The sequence below is a fragment of the Pipistrellus kuhlii genome, unplaced genomic scaffold (genome assembly GCF_014108245.1).
Source record: "Pipistrellus kuhlii isolate mPipKuh1 unplaced genomic scaffold, mPipKuh1.p scaffold_m20_p_9, whole genome shotgun sequence".
In the NCBI taxonomy this organism is placed as follows: Eukaryota; Metazoa; Chordata; class Mammalia; order Chiroptera; family Vespertilionidae; genus Pipistrellus; species Pipistrellus kuhlii.
The window spans coordinates 20,225,536-20,244,582 of NW_023425595.1; the positions used below are offsets into that span (position 1 = coordinate 20,225,536).

Here is a 19,047-nt window from a genome sequence, read left to right on the forward strand (position 1 = left end):
AAGGATTTCCCCCTCCCACATTGATTTTTTGAGAAAGTGGAAGGGAGGGAGAGAGACACACACAGAGAAACATTGATATGAGAGAGACACATTGATTGGCTGCCTCCTGTGGGCGCCCCAACTGGGGCCAGGGATTTAGCCTGCAACCGAAGTACATGCCCTTGACCAGAAGAATCAAACCTCAACCCTTCAGTCCACAGGCTGACACTCCAACCACTGAGCCAAACTGACTAGGGCAGATTTCTGTTTTGTTTTTAAAAAAATATATTTTATTGATTTTTCACAGGGAGGAAGAAAGAGGGATAGAGAGTTAGAAACATTGATCAGCTGCCTCCTACACACCCCTCACTGGGGCTGTGCTCACAACCAAGGCACATGCCCCTGACCGGAATCAAACCCAGGACCCTTCAGTCCTCAGGTCGACGTTCTATCCACTGAGCCAAACCGGTTTCAGCATAGATTTCTGTGTTTTTAAGAAGGTGATGTGGGTAAGATAATTTTCAGAATGAACAGCTTTGGTGTCCTGTGACCACACCCAGCCTGGCGCAATCTGTGAAAGGGACCTCTTTCTCCCAAACATAACACACAGCTCTGCTCCATAGGTATGAGCCTCGGTGGATCCCATGGGAACCTGGACACTGAATCTTAGACCAGGAAGAACTTTTAAAGGTCACATCTTAGCCTTGCACCTCACACAGAAATCGCTTCTGCAATGTGTGGTCACAGATTCCCAGATTCTACTTGATTACTCTCAAGAATAGGAGCCCTTTGCAAAAACAGCCCAACCACTTTGGCAGGTCTACTTTTCAGCATATTTTCCTTTCACTGATTCATGGTCATTCTTGTGTTTAGGAAATGAAAACCTGAAGTCTAACTTCCACCTACTGTTCAGGTTTGGTCCTCTGGAATTTACCCTTGTGTAAGAGTTTTCCACATCAAGCAGATTTGTTTCTACAAACATTTCTATTATGTTTTGGGTTCTGAACCCTTCACCTTCCTTGTTCCCTTTCCTTAAATAAACCTCTGCTTGACTCTGCTCCCCTTAAAACCTGGCACAGAGAACAAAACAGACTTTGTCTAACTTGCAGATACTCTGTGGCTTCCCACATTATTATTCCATGAATCCAGTTAAAGGTTAGGATTTCTAGGGCTCTCTAGAACCTAGCTACAGTACATCTTTGGGTCTCAGAACATAAAACCCAGTGGGAGGCAGTACCCAAAAGGAAGGAGCTTGGGCCTCAATGACTGAATCCTCAAGTTCCCCAAACTGGCTGCACCCTGTAGCAGCAGTATGTCCTTAGGTAAGCGACTTCTCTCATCCTCAGTTTCTACATCAGTACAATGGGGGTGGATAACGTGTTATAGGCCTCCTAGGATTTCTGTAAGAGTTCAGTGAGCCCTCGACAAACACTGGCTGCCATTATGGCCATGAAATACTACTCTCCCTCTCCCTTCCTTCTATACCCACTATGGAGCATATACAGTACATCAGGCAGGAGTTAGAAATGCAGGGGTAAATGACACAATCCCCCTGCTCAAGGGTATCTCAGTCTTGAGGACTGTTATACAAACAGACAAAGCCAAACAGAACTGGGAGGTGTGAGCAGGTGCTTGGGAACCCAGAGGAGGATGCCCCATGTCTGCAAGGGTCACCTGGGAAGGCTTCCTAGCCTCAGCAGATCCTTAGAGGACTGTGGCAGGTGGATGGCAACTGAGTGTAGAGGGGTTGATAGAGAACAGGCACATGTATAGGCACAGAGGTGTAAGAACGTGGTTCTATATCAAGAAAAATGTCAGTGGTCCAGAGTGGCAGGACCGGGATGCCAGTGAGGGGTGGGGTGGGCCATGAAGGGAGGAGGAGACAATAGAGATGAGCCTCGGCAAGTGGCTCTGTCACTCATTAGCACCTGAAATAAAAGGGAGGGCCTACTTGGTGCTATGCACTGTGCTGGGCACAGGGGATAGTGGTCAGAAAGACAAACAAGGTCTGTGCCTCCATGGAGCTTACACACCAACGTGGCCTTATATGTCATGCTGGGCAACAGAGGGTTAGGACATAGCAGGCTGTATTTTCCAAAGACGACCACAGCGATATCTCCTGACCCATCCACATGATAATGTGATCAGGTCTACACACTAGGAAGATTTTTCTCACCGAAAGGCAAGACAGATCTGTTGGATGGGCATTGAAATCAGAGGCAAGGAAAGCAAGGAAGGCTTGACTGCAGTCCTCTGGGGAGAAATATGAGCAGAGAGACTAGAAAACATGGCAGGAGGTGCCAAAGAGACAGGATCAGCCAATTCAGTGCCGGCCTTCCAGGGACAAGGGAATGAAAAGTCTGAGCCTTCTAGGTTCCGGCTGTGGAAGAGAAATGGATGTGGACACACGGGAGGAGAAGTGACTTTGGGGGTAAGAAGAGGAGTAGATTTCTGACATGTTTACACAGCTTCAGTGAGAACCCGGGAACATGGCGGCTACACTCCTGTGTGGTGGCCAGCCTGGATGCCTAACCCACCCGCTCTGACCTCGAGCAGGTCACTGCCCTCTTGCGATGTCCTCGCCGGAGGACAGGTGGAAGACCACGCAGGTTAGTTGCGAGGCTGACATGAGATAATGCATACAAAGTGCTGCAGGCAGGGTTTGGCATTCAGAAATGGCCATGAACGGTAGCTGCTACTATCCCTATGATTACACGATTGTGATTACTAACCAGCTTATAGACGCGGCCAGGGCCTAGGCAGGTTCTTTGTATGCAGAGGGCCTGGCTGCGGGATACTGATGAAAGCTGTTCCCACAGAACCGCACTTGCATCCCTGGTGAATGGTTCATTCAACCGTGAAGTCTGTGTCAACTTCTACAATAGCTGCACCAGCCTGCAGAGGCGTGAGGGAAGCCAATCTGTTAGCGGCCCTCAATTTTGCTCTCCCTCCCTCTCTCCCAACGCCATGGCTGAGTGGTTTTAATTAACAACTCCCACAGAGTTAAAGCAAAAGTCACTCGATTAATAAGGCTCTCACTCGCCACGCATGGCTCTCGGGTCTCCAGGTGGCGCGGAGCTTGTAATTGTGTGTTTTGTTTGGGTTCACAGGAGGTGGGGGCTCTGAGAGTGGCATTTCCTTGGAGAAGGTCAGATTCCCCACCTACAGAGGCAGGTGACCGACATACCCAGCTCCGAGAGCTTTAACAGCAGGCGCCGTGCTGGGGGAGGCACCTCAGTAAGTCACTGTGAGAAACGAGCTCCGGAGCAGAACCTTCCTGCCCCTGACCACGTCATGGGTTCTCATTTCCCACATCCAAGGAACCGGTTTTGCCCCCATTTGCTTTCTGCACAGGCACCCGGGGAATGTTGACACAAGTGTTGCTAAGGCCACACTAGAGACCTGGGGTGTTTAATTGAAATGAAACACATAATAATGCTTTCGAGGCAAAGAAAAGTATCTGCCTTGGCCGCGGCCCCGTCACCCTGGCCATCCTGTGGTCCTTGGGCAAGCATTCCCCAAGTGTTTTCAAGCTCCCGTGCAACACGGCCCTCTGCACCCCGCCCTTCGGAACACCACCTTTTAGGTCCACTAATGGCTCCTTAAAATGGCACAGGTGGGTAGCCAGGGCTGCCAATGTCCAGAAGGTGCCCACTCTTCCTTTCTGGCCTTGCCTCCCATCATCCATCAGAGCATGGGGTCTAGCTACAGTGAAAAGCCACGCTGCAGAGTTCTTGGAGCAAGGGCTGTGAATTCGGCCTGGTTGAACACGTGGTTCTAGCAGTTACTCCCTGCGTGACCTGTTCAAGCAACTTTACCTCTCTGATCTTGGTCTCCCAACTGCCAAAGGAGAATGAAAAACAACCCCTCTCTCAAAGAACCGGTCTGAGGAACGAGTGAGACATTACACACCAAGAGGTCAGCCCGGGGACTCGCATAGAACAGGGACCGCAAAGCAATTTTGCTGCCAGGAACCACTGGAAGGCTGCTGCGGGCCAGGCAGACAGGAGGGCCTGGGTTAGCAGGCACTGCTGGGTGACTTCATCCTCCAGAGCCAACACCGCATTTCTTCCACCCCGTGTCTCTGACAACCTCACCCTTTAAACCTCGCTGCTCAGGTCTGTGAGACTTCTGGTTTCCAAACCGATGCCTGGGTGATTACAAGCACAAGGCTCTGGGGCCTGGAACTCGGATTCTGATGACACAGCAGAGAGAAACACAACCCCCCCCCCCCCCCCCCCCCCGGTTTCCCACGCATCCCAAGATCAAGAAATGCATGAGAGCTTGATTTACAGCTAGAAGACTCTGGAGACAGACGTGGGCCTCTCCTTAGACTTGGGGCCTCTCATTTCACTTGGAGTCTCGAAAATCCTCAGTCCTCCAGAGCTGTCCATGCCGGGGTGTCTGTCTCATTCCGTAGTTATTTCGGGATTAAGAAAAAAGGTGGAAACCTCTATTTCTCAGGGAGATTTCTTATCAGGACCCTGGGGATTTTGGAAGGGATGCCACAATTCTCCCGAGGCCGCACAGAGTCTTGATTTGTGGTCACAGCCCAGGCAGGACACGGCAGCCCGGAGCCCTCGCAGATGTTTCCAGGGGCTGATGTGCTGCTCTTCGTCTCTGGGCGGCAGGTCAGCTGCCTCCTGACCCCAATGACTCATTCCCACGGGCCATATGGTAAGGCCATACGGTAAGGCCCGCTTGCAGACGGTGATGGTTCATTGTATGTGTCAGTGCGGCTAGGCCATGGTACTGGCTATTTGGGCAAATACTAGTCCAGATGTCTCTATAAAGGTACTTTTTAGAGGAGATGACCATTTAATTCAACAGGCTTTAAGGGAAACAGATGATCCTCTAGCATGTGGGTGGGCCACACTCAATCCGTTGAAAGAAGGAAAGAACATCAGTTGATATTCCCCAGGGAAGAGGGGATTCTGCCTCCAGGTTGCCTTTGGACTCAAGTTGTAAAATTTCCCTCTGGAGAACCCTAATACACAGACCCTCTCGGACCCCATTGGCAGACATGTGGCCACTATACTCAGGACTAAGAAACAGCACGAGATCATCTCAGTGAATATTCTATTAATAAGTACAGTAAAGGGTTGGGAAGGCAAGTGGATGCAATAACTCTGAGAAGTTGAAGGTACCTTCCGTCCTGTATCAAACTATCTCCCTCCTTTCTCGCCACACACCTGAGAAGAAGGTTACCACTGAACAGATGGAAAACAGGCTCAGACGAGGCAGCGGTTTCCCCAAGGACACACAGATAGTATGCAAAGATGGTGAGGCCAGGTCTTCTGACTCCACTTCTGTCTTCTGTGACCCCAGGACCCCCGAGCAGCATCATGGGAGGATCATGAGTGCTCAATGAAACTGCAGCTTCTTATCTTGATCTGAGCACAGGCACATATGGCCTATTTTTTTTTTTTTTTTTGAGTCTTTCAACATGGGCTTACTGTCCCAGGGCCAAACCCTCCCAACCTCATCCAAATGTTCCTTCTCAGATTCACCTCAACTCGAACTTGGTATCCTCCAACCTTGCCATCATAAATCTGTTGAGCGGCTCTGTAGCTGCTGCCCCTTGAAAAATAACCGAGAAGGGTATTCCCCCCCCAGTGATTTATATGCAGAAGATAAAAATTTATATGTATGGACTGGGTTTTCTAGAGGGAGCTACACGAAATGTAACAAAACTGTGCAAAAGCGTCACAGGACAAGGGGACTTCAGGGTCCCTCAGTGACACCTCAGTTCTCCCCATTCCTGGCACATCTGCGAAGCACTGAGCAGAGAAAGAGGAGCCTGCAGACCACAGCACGCTTGCAAGGGGTTGGTTCTGAAGGAGGAGACAGAATAGCCAACTAATGTCCAGCAAAGTGACAGAGGCACCAAGCCACACTGAAATTTCAGGGCGCCAAGAGAAAGAAACAACAGAATGCCAGGCCACCTTTTTTTTTTTTTTTAATCTCTTCCATGGTCTTCAAACTGTTAAGTAACAATTTTCCTTATTCATCAAGTGTAAATGATGTCGTACAAAGCTAGGGTCTGGGGATTACGATGCTCAGCATATGGAAGGGGTGCAATACACTCCCGCCGCCCACCAGGAGCTACAGAGCTGGAGGGTGTTTCTCCTGTATGTGTTAACTAGCTCTCAATAATTGCAAGCTCACAGGTCCCAAGTTTATCCCAAGGAGAATTTGTAAGGACCAAAAGTGAACCCCCCAAAATAACGAGAACCAGATGGGGCAGCCCTAAGAACAAGTTTCGTCTGTCCTACCCCAGAGAAGAGCCTGGGACCAAGGAGATGTTTGTTGATTTGAAATAACAAAAATACAGAGTCTCTCGATAGCGCTGATTAATGAAACCAAGGTGGAATCTCCCTGTTAAACACCCAGGGCCAGTCTGAGTCATGCCCCCATGTCACCATGTTGATGTTGCTTACCAATGAAGAGCCCCGTGCAGGGCAGGGAGTCTACCTGGACAAGCAGCAGGTGGTCCAGAGGGTGGGAAGGCAAGGAAGGAGTGTGTTGCTCAGTCTGACTCACCACAGCAGGGTTTGCAAACCAGTACAGCGATTGTCTGTCTGTCTGTCTGTCTGTCTGTCAGTTGGAGTGTTTAAGGGTATTCGTATTTGTCATGTGAGTGTCAGTTACAGTCTTATCTCAAACCCCATCCATTGTAAGGAGAGGATGCCCCAGGGTTGGCAATGAATAAGGGTGGAAGAGAATGAAATATACTGAGTGCTCTCATCCTGCACCAGGCACTGAACTAGGTAGTATGTGTACACTGTGTCCCAATTAATCTTGATGGCCTCATCATTATCATGAGGGTGACTGGAAGGATCTATAACACCCCAGGCATGGTACCAGCATTCCACATGTGTTGGTTATCTCATTATAGCAACTCCAGGCATATTGTTCTTATGTGCAGATGAGGGAAGCCATCTTAGAAGGATAAAGTGAGGACATAAAAGGCCCCCCCTGGCTTGCTCTATTCTCAGATCCCTCTTGGAGCCCCCATATCATGCCTTTCAATGCTAACATTTATTGCCACCCGCCTTGTGTTAGAATTAAGTGCTGACGCACAGGGAACCTCCCCCACTGGGCCCCATTCTTCTCCGGGGCAAGTCTAGGAAGTCTGTGGGATTGGGGTTTCCCAAAGCCCCCAGAATTACAGTCCACAGGCTGCTCTGCTTAAACATTCAGCCAGCCCTGGTCTCTGAGGCCTGAGACAGTCAGAGGGACTGGGTGGGTGTCAACCAGCAAGAGGGAGCACCAGAAACGGACTGAGGGTGCTGAGGACAAAGGTCAACTACTTCCCAGCTGGTTTCAGCACAAGCTGCCACCCAGGAATTGTCCTTGTCTCTCTGACACCTTCGTGCTCCTTGCCAAATGACCCCAAGTCAGGCTGAATCATGTGAAAAGACCCTCGAACCCTCTGTGCGTCTGTTCCCAGGGCCTCGGCTTCACATAGAACCACATCCCCGCTCTCTGGACCCTGATAGCTCCTGACCAAGCCCGCCCGCTCCCATTGTGACTCTCCAATCCTTCCCGGGCATCATTCTCGGGAAAACATGCTCCATGTCTATATGTTCTCATGCCCTTGCTCTTGACCTTGTTCGGCCTGGCCTCTTGTTCACCTTTCAAGATGCTGTTGCTGCTAGTAGACCTTAGGGTAGTGACATCCACTGGGTGTTCTGTCCAGGCACTATCTCCCCTGTGAGATGCCACAAGGCATTTAGTAGCTTGTGCCCGCACACACACTAGGAGTGGTGTTGCCAGCTCCAGAATCCAGCTCAGACTCCACAACTACACTCTTCCCACTGCCCCTACCGCACGGTAGGCTCTTTATTTTCTGCCCATTCCCCCTACAGAATTCACTGATTCCCCCACTGATCACTGCAGTTCAGCACTCCTGTAGTGATTGACACACTTCCTTTCCAGGAGCTCCTGTCCATGGTGTTAGAACTTGGTGACTGGGTTTTGTTCATTCCCCTTGGACTCAGTGCCTTTGGCATCGTCTCTAGTACACAATCAAACTCAATAAACACTTCCAAGTGGAATTTTACTGCCTTTTGCCTGGAGCCTCCTCGGAAGGCAGGCCAGAGGAATGGTTGCCAGTTCTCAGGAGAGCCCACACTTTGGAAAGCTTCAGGACCAGGAGGGTGTTGCCAAGGATCAGAGGGTGAGCAGCCCCTTCAGGAACCACTCAAAAAGGGCTGAGGCCCGATTTTCGTCTCCTAAAGCATCCATGTTCCCTTCTCCTTTTCCTTCCCCACAGGATTCAAGTCTCAAAGCAACCTTGGAAATTCAAGTCAGGGCTTAATCCTGCTTTCCTGAGAAGATCAGACACCACCTTTTTTCTCTCTTACCCATAACTCACTAGGCTATTAGTTATGAGTGGCAATCTGGGCTGCTTATGTCAGGGTGGGACCACACTTCATTTCTCCATGGGGCTGTTGGCCAATATTTTTTTTTTTTTTTTAAGTCCCAGTCTCTGCCTAGCAATCAGTCACCAACAGTGGTGAGGGTAAATGAGAGAATGCTGGATAATCTCTCCACTTTTGGGCATGTTGTTAGCTCAGTTGTTCTTTCTCCTCTGGTAAAGCCCAATAGATTTCTCACACTCTGTAAATCAAGTGGGCCCACGGTGGATGAAAGAAGCGGACAATTGATACCTCCCCAGCTGTCGGGGATGACCGAGACTAATAGCTGGAGCCATGACTCTGCCACACTGCCCATGTCTTGTGACATCACAACCACGCAGCGAGAGCTGCCACTGGATGGGCAACACTTGGGGTAATGAACCCTGCCCCATGCATGACTCCCTGATCTTGCTTATTCTTTCTACAGAGCTGCCTGTGAAAACAGGGATCATTGTATTTGACTGGGATATTTAACACCAAGGAAAATATCAGACGGGAAATGGTGTTTATGGTTTCTGTGAATTCATACATTGGTAAGACCTGTCAGTGAGAAGCCACTGAGGGGAGAAGAGGGAAATAGAAACACCCCTTGACTAGAGCCTGGCCCACCCCCTTCTCCAACATACTGGGCTACTCTGGGCCTAGAGGCTTTTTATTGTAGCTCGTGTGTGTGTGTGTGTGTGTGTGTGTGTGTGTGTGTGTGTGAGAGAGAGAGAGAGAGAGAGAGAGAGAGAGAGAGAGAGAGAGATTGAAGAGGATGGCAGTGCATTAGGGCAAGTGACTTGCCAAGGCCCTAAATTTAGATTTGTCTTTAGAACTGAGTCTTTACCCTCCCACATCAGGTAAACCTTTCTAACCCCACTGAGGCTCACCCAGCAGTTGGCTGACTGGCAACCTGGAGTTCACAAGCCTTCCCAGAGCTGCACAAGCCAAGACCATTTCAGAGGGAACCACCCAGAGAAACAAGAGCTGCTCCTGTCAAATCTCAGAGCTGCCTGCCACGCCCTGTTGGAACCCGCCATGACCCAGCGCCTTCCAGGACGGCCTTGCCTAAAATCATTTGTCTTGGCTCCGGGGTGCGTTTTTGGCTGTAAGGAGTTTTTGGCTTCCTCTCCTTCCCATCAGTTTGCCAGGAACAACAGCCTGTCAAGGTCGCTTCAGGTCTGGCCTGGGAAGGCCATGAGAAACAGGCACCAGATAAGAAAGCTCTTCTTGCTCTCGGTGCTGCCTGTTTGATTCACAGGCTGCCTGCTGTGTGCTCTGCTGGGTTGATGACAAACACCTTGCACATCTGTCCCATTGTGGTCAACGGATGAAGAAAAAGAAGAACAGAGGCACGTCTATCTCCATAACCCCATGGCACATGGTCCACTCTCCGAGCTGCCTCTTCTCCTGTACTGTCACTGACTGGCTAATTGGGGCCGAGGTGGTCCAAGGTCTGGAATAATGGGGCAGTATAAGCCAGGGCCAAGGAAAGGAAGAGTATGTGGCTGGGCCCCAAGCTCAAGGGCTTCTGTCTTAGGCACATATTCACTCAGAGGCAGGCGACTGGTCTTGGTCTGCTGAAGGCCAGACGTAGCATTCATTCAGCAAATATGTGTTGACTACTTATTAACGTGTTAGGCGCCCAGCCTGTTTTGTCTTCCAGATGGAAAGTATAGTGTCAGTCATCAGTGATTGACATGGCACTTAACGTGTTAAGGAACAGGCAGGCACTGGGCCAGCCGATGGAGATACACAAGCATCTAAGATAGGTTTGACTTAAATTTTAAGGGCTTGTAATGGGTATGGGCTCCCTTCCTCATAATCAGTGCACTGAAAAGCTACCAGTGCCATTATGGGCATGTTAAGTGCCACAGGAGCCCAGAGGAAAGAATCACTGCCTCTGCTTGGACAGAACCAGGGAAGGCTTCCGAAAAGAGGCGAACTGGTAGATAGACGTGTTATTGGTTAAACACTTGTGTCCTCCCCAATCATGTGTTGAAGTCCCACTCCCAATATGATGGTTTTAGGAGGTGGGATCTCTGGGAGGTGACTGGGTTTGATGATGTCATGATGGGATTGGTGTCCTCATAAGAAGAGGAAGACACACCACAACATCCTCTCTTCACCACGTGGACAAAGTAGGCCAGGAAGGAGGCTCTCTGTGGGGCCCCACCATGCCGCACTGCAATCCTGGACTTCCCGCCTCCAGAACTGTGAGAAATAAGAGCCCGAAGGCTATGGTATTTTGCTAGGGCAGCCCAAACTGATAAGACATATCCTGACAAGTTTATGAGCTACCAGAACTTCAGCAAGGATGGGTTCCTCAGCTGCTAAGGCACTGAGTCTCCCAGCAGGCACCAGTGTGCATACGGTACCCGCACACAGTATCCATTGATGTAGGAATCCCTGCCACGGAGGCAGGGATGACGTCAGCCATTACAATGTCAGCATTGAGACCCAAATTGTTCAAACCTCCATTTTCTCTCCCACATTAGACTACTTAGGAGGCTACATTCAGAAGACAAGCCAATTATTATCAAGTCTATTTCCTTGGCCCTCAGTTGTAAACCAATGAAAGGACTCTTAGAGTTAAAAGCAATCAAAACCACAGTGTCACATCCTGTATTGGCCACTAGGTGGAGCTATGTATCGCACCAAAAGACACCAGAGGTGAAGCTGATTTCCCCAAGTGTTCTGTAAAGAGAACCATTGGGTGACACAGCTGGTGGTGGCAAGTTATATAAACCCCCCCTGTGAGGGTAGGGCTTCAGAACAGACCATTCAAAAAGTAATCATCAGATAACTATTTGTATTAGTCTCTGAGTTTAGAAAAATAATGGGCACTGTCTGTCTTCTAGGACCTACACGTTTGGAGTAGGAAATATAAGTGCACTGCCCATTTCTTGAGCATCTCAGACTCTGTCAGGTGCTTTTCAAGTCTTATCTCTAATTCCCAAAGATTAGGAGCTTGTTCCAGTTCAGGTAGCAGAGCCAGGACTCAAAACTCAAATCTGTTTGTCCCTAAGACCACGCTCTTTCCTCAACGCCATCCAGCCCCTCTAAAACAGTTTCCCATGCAAAGTGAAAGGCTCACCCACAAGGTTAGCTGTAAACCAAAGCCACCAGGAATGCACGAGCAGAGCTACAAGGCAGAGCTAACTCTGACTGGAAAAGTCAGGAGGGCACCACAGAGGTGGTGTTCATTGCAGGGTCAGACCGATGGGCTTGGTGGGAAAGGAATCCCAGGAAGGAAGTGGCATGTCCTGATGGCATAGAGCTTTGCAAATGCAGGGAAGAGCCTTCTGTGATGAATGGCAGGTAGCCTAAGACAGTGGGGCGTGTGGGGGTGTGAGGAAGGATGTAACCAGGGCTAAGGCAGAGAGGATGGAGGAGGGAAGGATCATAAAGAGCCTCCCATGTTCTGTTAAGATATTTATAAGTATTCCCATAGGCAATAGGAGGCCATCAAAAGGGCTTGGACAATTTTCTGATGCTAAATGTAAATCATCATTTTTCCCCCAGGAGGGGATGTATATTCATACTTCGGAAGATTATACAGCTCAGTGCCTCCTTGGAAAAGAAAAACAATCATCTCTCCAAACATATGGGTGCTAAGTCTGTCCCCTTAATTTTAGCCTGCACCATATGCCACCCTGAATGCTTAGAAGATGAGTAGATGGCTTGACTTCACAGATCAAAACTTAGTAAGAAATACCTTCATCTGTTATTTTAAACTCTTTCCCACTCACTACAGCCAAAGCCCAACTTATCGTTCTAATAAAAGGAAGTGGCAAGGTCAGGTGGCAACTTGTAAAGTCCTTAGACATGGCTGGCACACACAGGGAGTTAATTTACACATACGCTCTCGCACACGCACACATTCCGCACTAAGTTCTTCTTAATGTCATTTCAGTCCCACCTTCGGTAGACCCGAACAATACACACAGACTATCCAGTGGAGACGACAAACTACAGACATCAAAAGATAGCTGTTACCCCAAGCAGAGGTATGTGTAGGTGTCATTTTAAAAACAAAGGTCACAGGTTTTCAGAAACTAGAATTACTCCACACCAGGCTTTTTAAATAAACTTGCTGTAAACTTTTACAAGAACTCTTTTCAAAGAGCCTCCTCCGGGGCTTATATATTACTCAAACATCAAGGCTGTCCCCAGGAAGCCAAACACACATCTGGATGAAGACTTGAATCATTTCATTGTTTCCAAGTGCCTGGCTGTTTGAGGTTGATAAGATACCTAGTCCCTGTCCGAGACTCTGTGGCTTTATCAGATATTAGCCACTAATCAGATGCAACCTCACAGAGAGACCTAACTTAGAAGGTTAAGGACCATGTTAATGAAAGTGCTTCCAGGCCCAGCAAAGCAGATGACATGCCCAGGGCCACAGAGCTCACAAGGGCTGAGTCGGCTTTAAGTTCCCCTCTTCTGACATGTCAGTCTGTTTTCTTTCCACTACACAGATCACCTAGGTCCGAGGTCGGCAAACTGCGGCTCTCGAGCCATATGCGGCTTTTTGGCCCCTTGAGGGTGGCTCTTTCACAAAATACCATGGCCCGGGTGAGTCTATTTTGAAGAATTGGCGTTAAGAGAAGTTTAAGTTTAAAAAAATTTGGCTCTCAAAAGAAATTTCAATCGTTGTACTAATGATATTTGGCTTTATGGACTAATGAGTTTGCCGACCACTGGCCTAGGTAATATGACTTATTTCACAGATTCTGAAGCAGAGGCTAAGTGACCAGTCCTTCAATATCTACAACCCTGTCATATGCATCAAAGGAAAAAGGAATGAGCACAAAGGACAGTCAATGACTTGCCCTGGACTCAGCGTGCGAAGCAAACTGATAATGTGTAGCCCCAAAGCAAACACTCGCATGCATTCCCACAGAGTGGAGGCATGGGTAGCTCGCATTCTGGAAGGTTACAACCAGGAGGAGCAGTAAGTGCCATCTGGGCCATCTTCCTCCTTTGGGAGGTAAACTTCCACATCAAGAGAATGTGAGAAGAAAAACCAGACAGGAGTTCTCCAGTTTCAGTAATCCGTTGGTTTGCTTACTTGTCTGCACTATTATCTACACTTGCTCTGAGAGCTAGCTCACTCGGTAAAAAAAAATAAAAAAATTAAAAAAGTAAGCTTCCCAGAGCAGGAGCTGAAAGGTAAACATCTGTGCTTGTTAGCAGGAGTTAAGGCTCTGGTTTGAGTAGCCAAAGAAACTACTACTTTCTCACCAAGATGCAAGCTTTAGTGTTTCAATATCTCCACCTTGTGGAAACTGTCAATACTACATCAAAATCAACACGGACCATCTACTGAGTATTCAGAGACAGATCCAACAAGAAAATAAACTCTATTACAGGATACAAAAGTCACAAAGCAACCTGAAAACTTCTTGGTAGTAAACAACAGTGAGATTTGATAATGATAACCTCAAGGACATGCTGGATTCCAAAAGTCTTCTAATTAATAATGAAAAGACTAAAGCACGGGCAACTTAATTTTAGTAATAGGCATAGGTTATTGTAGGTTTACAAAAACACAAAATGATGCCATAGGTTAATGGGATCATTTCCTTTATCAGTCCATCAACTTTCCCAGCCATTCTAGATGGCAGAAATTTGTAAGGTTATAAGGGTTTGGTGGCTCCTGTCATCCAAATTTTCACTACAGGATGGTTCTAAAGTAACAGGCAGAAAGCCAAAGCACCTCTATGTCTAAACTTTTAATTAACTCAAAGAACATTTCTAGTCAGCCTGGTAGAACTAAGCAAAAGTAAATTAATTTTGAAATAAATTCCAGTTGTGCTACTTCAATGCAGCAATGAGATACTGGGCACAATGGTGAAGCACAGTGGCTAAGGAGCAGAAGCTGCTGGGCCTGGGCTCTGCCTCTTAACTACTGCAGGGCCTTGGGCAAGTTAATTTACCTTTCAGGGCCTCAACCTACTTATCCATAAAATGGGGATGGTGATATCACCTACCTTGAAGGATTGCTGTGAAAATAGAAGGTAAATACATAGAGCACCTAGCACAAGGCTTGGTACATAGTGGGAGAATTAACTAATATTCAATTATGAAAATATTAATTCACCCATGGGTTCTTGATCACTGCTCATAGGACCCAGGTATGCCATATGTTTTAAACCTGATTTTTATTGTCAATAATTTTGGCTTCTAGAATGATAGAAGAGGGAAAGATCTTGGAAAACTTCCGTGAAAGTGAGGGGGACAGATTAAGTCTCAGGCAAGTGGAATACACAGATGCATCTTTGGTTTGCACAGCAATTGGGGAACAGAGCCAAGAACCAGAGGGAGGCCTAGGCCTGCACATGGTCACAGCACAGCTTAGGCAGCAAGCAGCTCGTTACGGAGAGGCTGGGTTTGTGCTGTCGCCCATGAATTCATGTGCTCTTCAACTCAGCAATATCTATAAGCTCCCAGATGTATAATGCACTGGGCATCTGGCAGCGCACAAGCAGACAATAGCCTTGCTTCATGGAGCTTATTATTGCAAGCAGGAGGGGATGGGGAGACCATAAAATATACACAAATAATCAGAGTAATTTGAAACAGGGATAAGGTTTCAGAAGAACATAAGACAGCATGATGCAGAGGACAGGGTAAGGGGCAAAGCTACATAAACTACTTCAAGTTGAACGGTCCAAAGAGATGCCCGTTGAGCAACAAAAAGGAACCAGTCATGCAAATATGTGAGGAACTGAATCCAGGCAAAGGCACTGTGGCAGGAGAGAGCTTGATGAGACTGAAGACTGGAAGGAACAGCTTCACCAGGGGAAGCAGGAAGTGGGGAGGGTGGAGAACCATGCGATCTAAGAGTCAGACCCTGTAGGACCAGGTAGGCCATGCTGAGGAGGCTGGACTCCACGCTAGGTGCCAGGTTTTGATTAAAAAATGGACACCGTGTGGTTTGTTGTCCAGTGTCACTGTGGCTGCAGGTGGAGCCCTGCTAGAACCACCCAGTGAGGAACTGCCAAGCCTGAACCACGGCCCAAGTCACGTGATTCTCCCAGAAGGTTCCCCTCTGAACCACACAGCCTTGGACATGGACGGCAGAAAGGGAAGTAGGCAGTTTGATGGGCTCCAGAGAACTTCAAGTGCTGCCAACACAAATAAACCAACACGAGGTACCGAGCCTTCTCCCGCTCGGTGAAGAGAGAAACCCCAAAGACTCACCCGCTGGTGATGTCATCTGTCCGGATGTTTTTGCTCAGCACGTCCCCGTCGCTCATGTAGCCGGGGGCGTCCACGCTGAGGCCCTCCAGGTCCATCTCGTCTCCGGCCTTGTCCGAGACGTCCACGTGGCACACGCTGCTGCCCCGGGACGCCAGCTGCCTCCTCAGAGGGGCAGGGTACACATAGCGGCCCGACTCGGTGTTGATGAACCGGCTGGCATTGGCTCGAGGCGGGTACCCGTTGCCCGTGGAGGGGGCGTCTCCCGCTTGGAGCCGAGGGCTGGACTGGCCGAGTCTCCAGGACAGAGGAGTGGGTCTGCCCGTCAAGCTGAGGATACTGCGCCCGCTGACCTCCGTGGTGACGTTGGTGTCAAACGTGGTTTCTAATGTGCTGAACACATAAAAAGCCGCCTTGGGTTAGAACCTACTGTGCCCAGAATCCTTTGCAGTTTATATGTTCTTCAATGTTTTTAAAATCATGAGCGATTTCCCATATACAAGACAGGATTGAACAAGGTGGGTCCCATGGACCACCCTCTGTTAGCACAGAACAGAGGAAGATGCTCACCCACACAGCACCCGGGAAAGCCCAGTGAAGGCTGTTCCCACCAAAACACAGCACAAGGCACTCATGACCGTGACCTTGATGCCGTGACCTTAGCTACCAGGATCGTCTTTCTAACCCAGGAAGGGACATGGAAAATGCTGCCCTGGTAACAACGGGCACAGAGGTGGCCACCTGGGATGCTGCCCCCCCACTTTCCCAGGGCAGGGTGCACCTGTCCCCTGTGCAGCTCCTGACACCACACCTCCTTCCCTCAGCCCCTCCTGACCGAGCAGGCAGGGGCAGCCTTGACCTTCTCACTCTCTCAGGTTCATTTCCCCCACACGTTGGCTTCTACATTTTGCCCCAAATGACAACTAAACCTGGGGCATAAGGCTGGAAACAGTGGTTCAATGCCAAGGCTTGAGGTCACATCACTTGGGGGATAAACCAAAGTGCCTGGGTCCCTGGCACCGGGAAGACTTTTTTGCAGTCCCGTGCTTCAGCCCCGACACAGTCAAGGCAGGCGGGGCACCTCCTCAGAGCTGCATGGGGTCTCCCACTGTGCAGAGCGAGCAGGAGAAACCACCGAGCTGTCCCTTCTGTCATTATCATCCTAGTTCAAGCCAAGGAAGCCACAGTTGGTACATTTCAGTGATTATGGCAGAAATAGGGGCGTTTTATATCTAATCACAGAGCCCCAGAGTCCAACGCGTGGCTCCGTGCCATCAGAAAGCTAAAAGCTTAAGGGGCCTCCCATTAACGCCAAGATCACTCTCCTCTGGAAGAATCAAGTTGTTTGGTGCCTCCGCTGCTTTTGTTTCCCTCCGATCCTGCAAGCGGCCTCACCTTCCGTAGGCCAGGGTTTGGGCCCTGTTCTTACTTAAGATGGAATCCTCGATCTGCCAAAACAGCGGGCAGTGGGGAAGCCCTGCCATCTCCTTGCTAATACATTTATCAAAGCGATTGAAGATGAGAAGCCAAGGGGAGCCTGGGAGATGAGGGGTGGGGGGAAGGGAGATGTACCTAGGACTTGGCCTTGATTACCAAAGCCAGACACAGGCAGTAAATCTCCTCTCTGCCAAAATCTCAGAGGGTGTCCTAGGGTTGCATCCTTTTCAGCTTCTTGTTCAGCAGGAAAAGCAACCTGATATATGTTTCCAAGGTAATGCTAGATTCCATCCAATGAAACCACTGTTCAAACACAACCATGCATTTTTATAAAGATGACCTTACATGTCTTCTAGGCGCACATGACTAACAGCATTACAGAGTAATGACTATCAGAAGACAGGACAGGAATTCGAGTTATTCACTTTATCGCTCAGGTCAAATACAGTTCACCTGCTTGTTTCGACAGCACAGCGTAGTTGTGGAAAATGCACGCAAAGCAGAATTTAGATGGAGCTGGTTGAATGGATTTAGCAGCCTCCTGCTTTGCGGGGAATCTGTCCGTACTAATTCTTGCTACTTACACTTCTCTTCTGCCCGCTGCATGGCATTCTTTGTAAATTCTAGCACATTTGGCAATCAACGTTATTTATTCCATTATTAGTCAACTCAGTGGCAGGAACAAACACAGGAGAAGCCATGTGACCGTCAAGTTAACAGCTAGTTCAGTAAAGTTAATTCACATTTCAGATACCTGTGTGTAACCTGAGTTCCCCGCAAACTGGACATGGTCTCTTCCAAATTCTGCCGCAGATCAGCAATGTTCTTCACTGTCCGCAGTCGCCGAGCCTCGGGGTCTTCCCCTGGAAAGACAAGGGTTAGGACTACTTTAATTCCCAGTAGATGGTGAACTTCATAGGAGCAGTAATTGTATCCATGATGTAACCATGGTCCACGCTCAGGGCTTTGCTCACCATGGATGCTTCAGAGGATTTGAGAATGAATAAATGAATGAATGGATGGATGAATGCACGCATACCCAAAGGAGAGTGTTAAATCCAAGGAGAGAAGTGTCTCTTCTCCCTCTAAATCCCTCCTAAAATAAGTAATGTCTAGCTCATGGGTGAAGCATAGAAACTAGTCTGAGATGTAAATATACTGTTACACTGAATCCATACAGACATGCACACGTGAGGTCCAATTCCCAGGAGCATTTTCTGCCCGTGAGAAAGTGGGTGTTTTCTCATCCATTGGTGACACACACTGCTGTCTACTGGCTCTATGTGACAAAGGAACTTGGAGTGGCTAAACGATCTGTACTTATTCAGCGTAAACATGTCCACTGAGAGAGGTTTGCCTTTTCTTTATTATGTCGTCTTACATTCTGGCTCCTCTACTCACCAGCTATGGTATCATGGGGAAGGTGCTGACCCTCTCCATCCTTCTGGTGCCACCACCCTAAAGTGAGGACAGTGACGGAACTGACTTCGGAGGACCACTGTGAAGACTAAATGGCACAGGGCTGGGGATCTCGGGGCATGGATCCCCACCAGCTTCAACTCTTGGCCATGCCCGTTGGTGCTGCAGAGCAGGGAGCCACCAGGAAGACTCAGGGCCCCGCTTTGGGAGACAAGGGACTTCTGTTCTCTGGGCATGATTTTCTACAAAATATGTGGCCCGGAGAGGTCAGGGTGGCATGGATGTCCCAGGAGACGCAGGCCACACAAGGCAGAAGCCATGTCTCTCTCACAGTGAGCGGCTTTGCTTTGGCACTCTGGCTGTTGTGTTGTGTTTGGACTTTCAAAGGGAAGAAGAGGAGGGGAATGACCACATAACAATGAGAGGAATCAAACATCTTTCCCTCAGAGAAACTCAGGAGCCACTGAGAAGACGGAAAAGCCACAATCAAGGGTCTTTAAACACCTGTGACCATTGCAAGTGTGAAGCAACAGTTTAAAAAGAAATTTCCATTGAGAACATGGTCTACACGGACAGCAGCAAGTGGAATCTACATCAGACA

At 48.7% G+C, this 19,047-nt stretch overlaps 1 protein-coding gene across 9 annotated transcripts in view; it reads right to left on the reverse strand.

Annotated features, from left to right (window-relative positions):
* The window catches only part of NAV2 (neuron navigator 2), a 355,228-nt gene that overhangs the window by 120,356 nt on the left and 215,825 nt on the right, over positions 1-19,047 (reverse strand). For all 9 annotated transcript variants that reach the window (XR_004986047.2, XM_036426216.2, XM_036426215.2 and 6 more), the window contains 2 exons: positions 17,782-17,890; positions 15,594-15,983 (listed from right to left, as the gene is read on the reverse strand). Coding sequence is in view for 8 of the 9 variants with exons in the window: in XM_036426216.2 (XP_036282109.1) it covers positions 15,594-15,983; positions 17,782-17,890 (499 nt within the window). In the remaining variant the exon portion in view is untranslated. The remainder of the gene's footprint in view (positions 1-15,593; positions 15,984-17,781; positions 17,891-19,047) is intronic.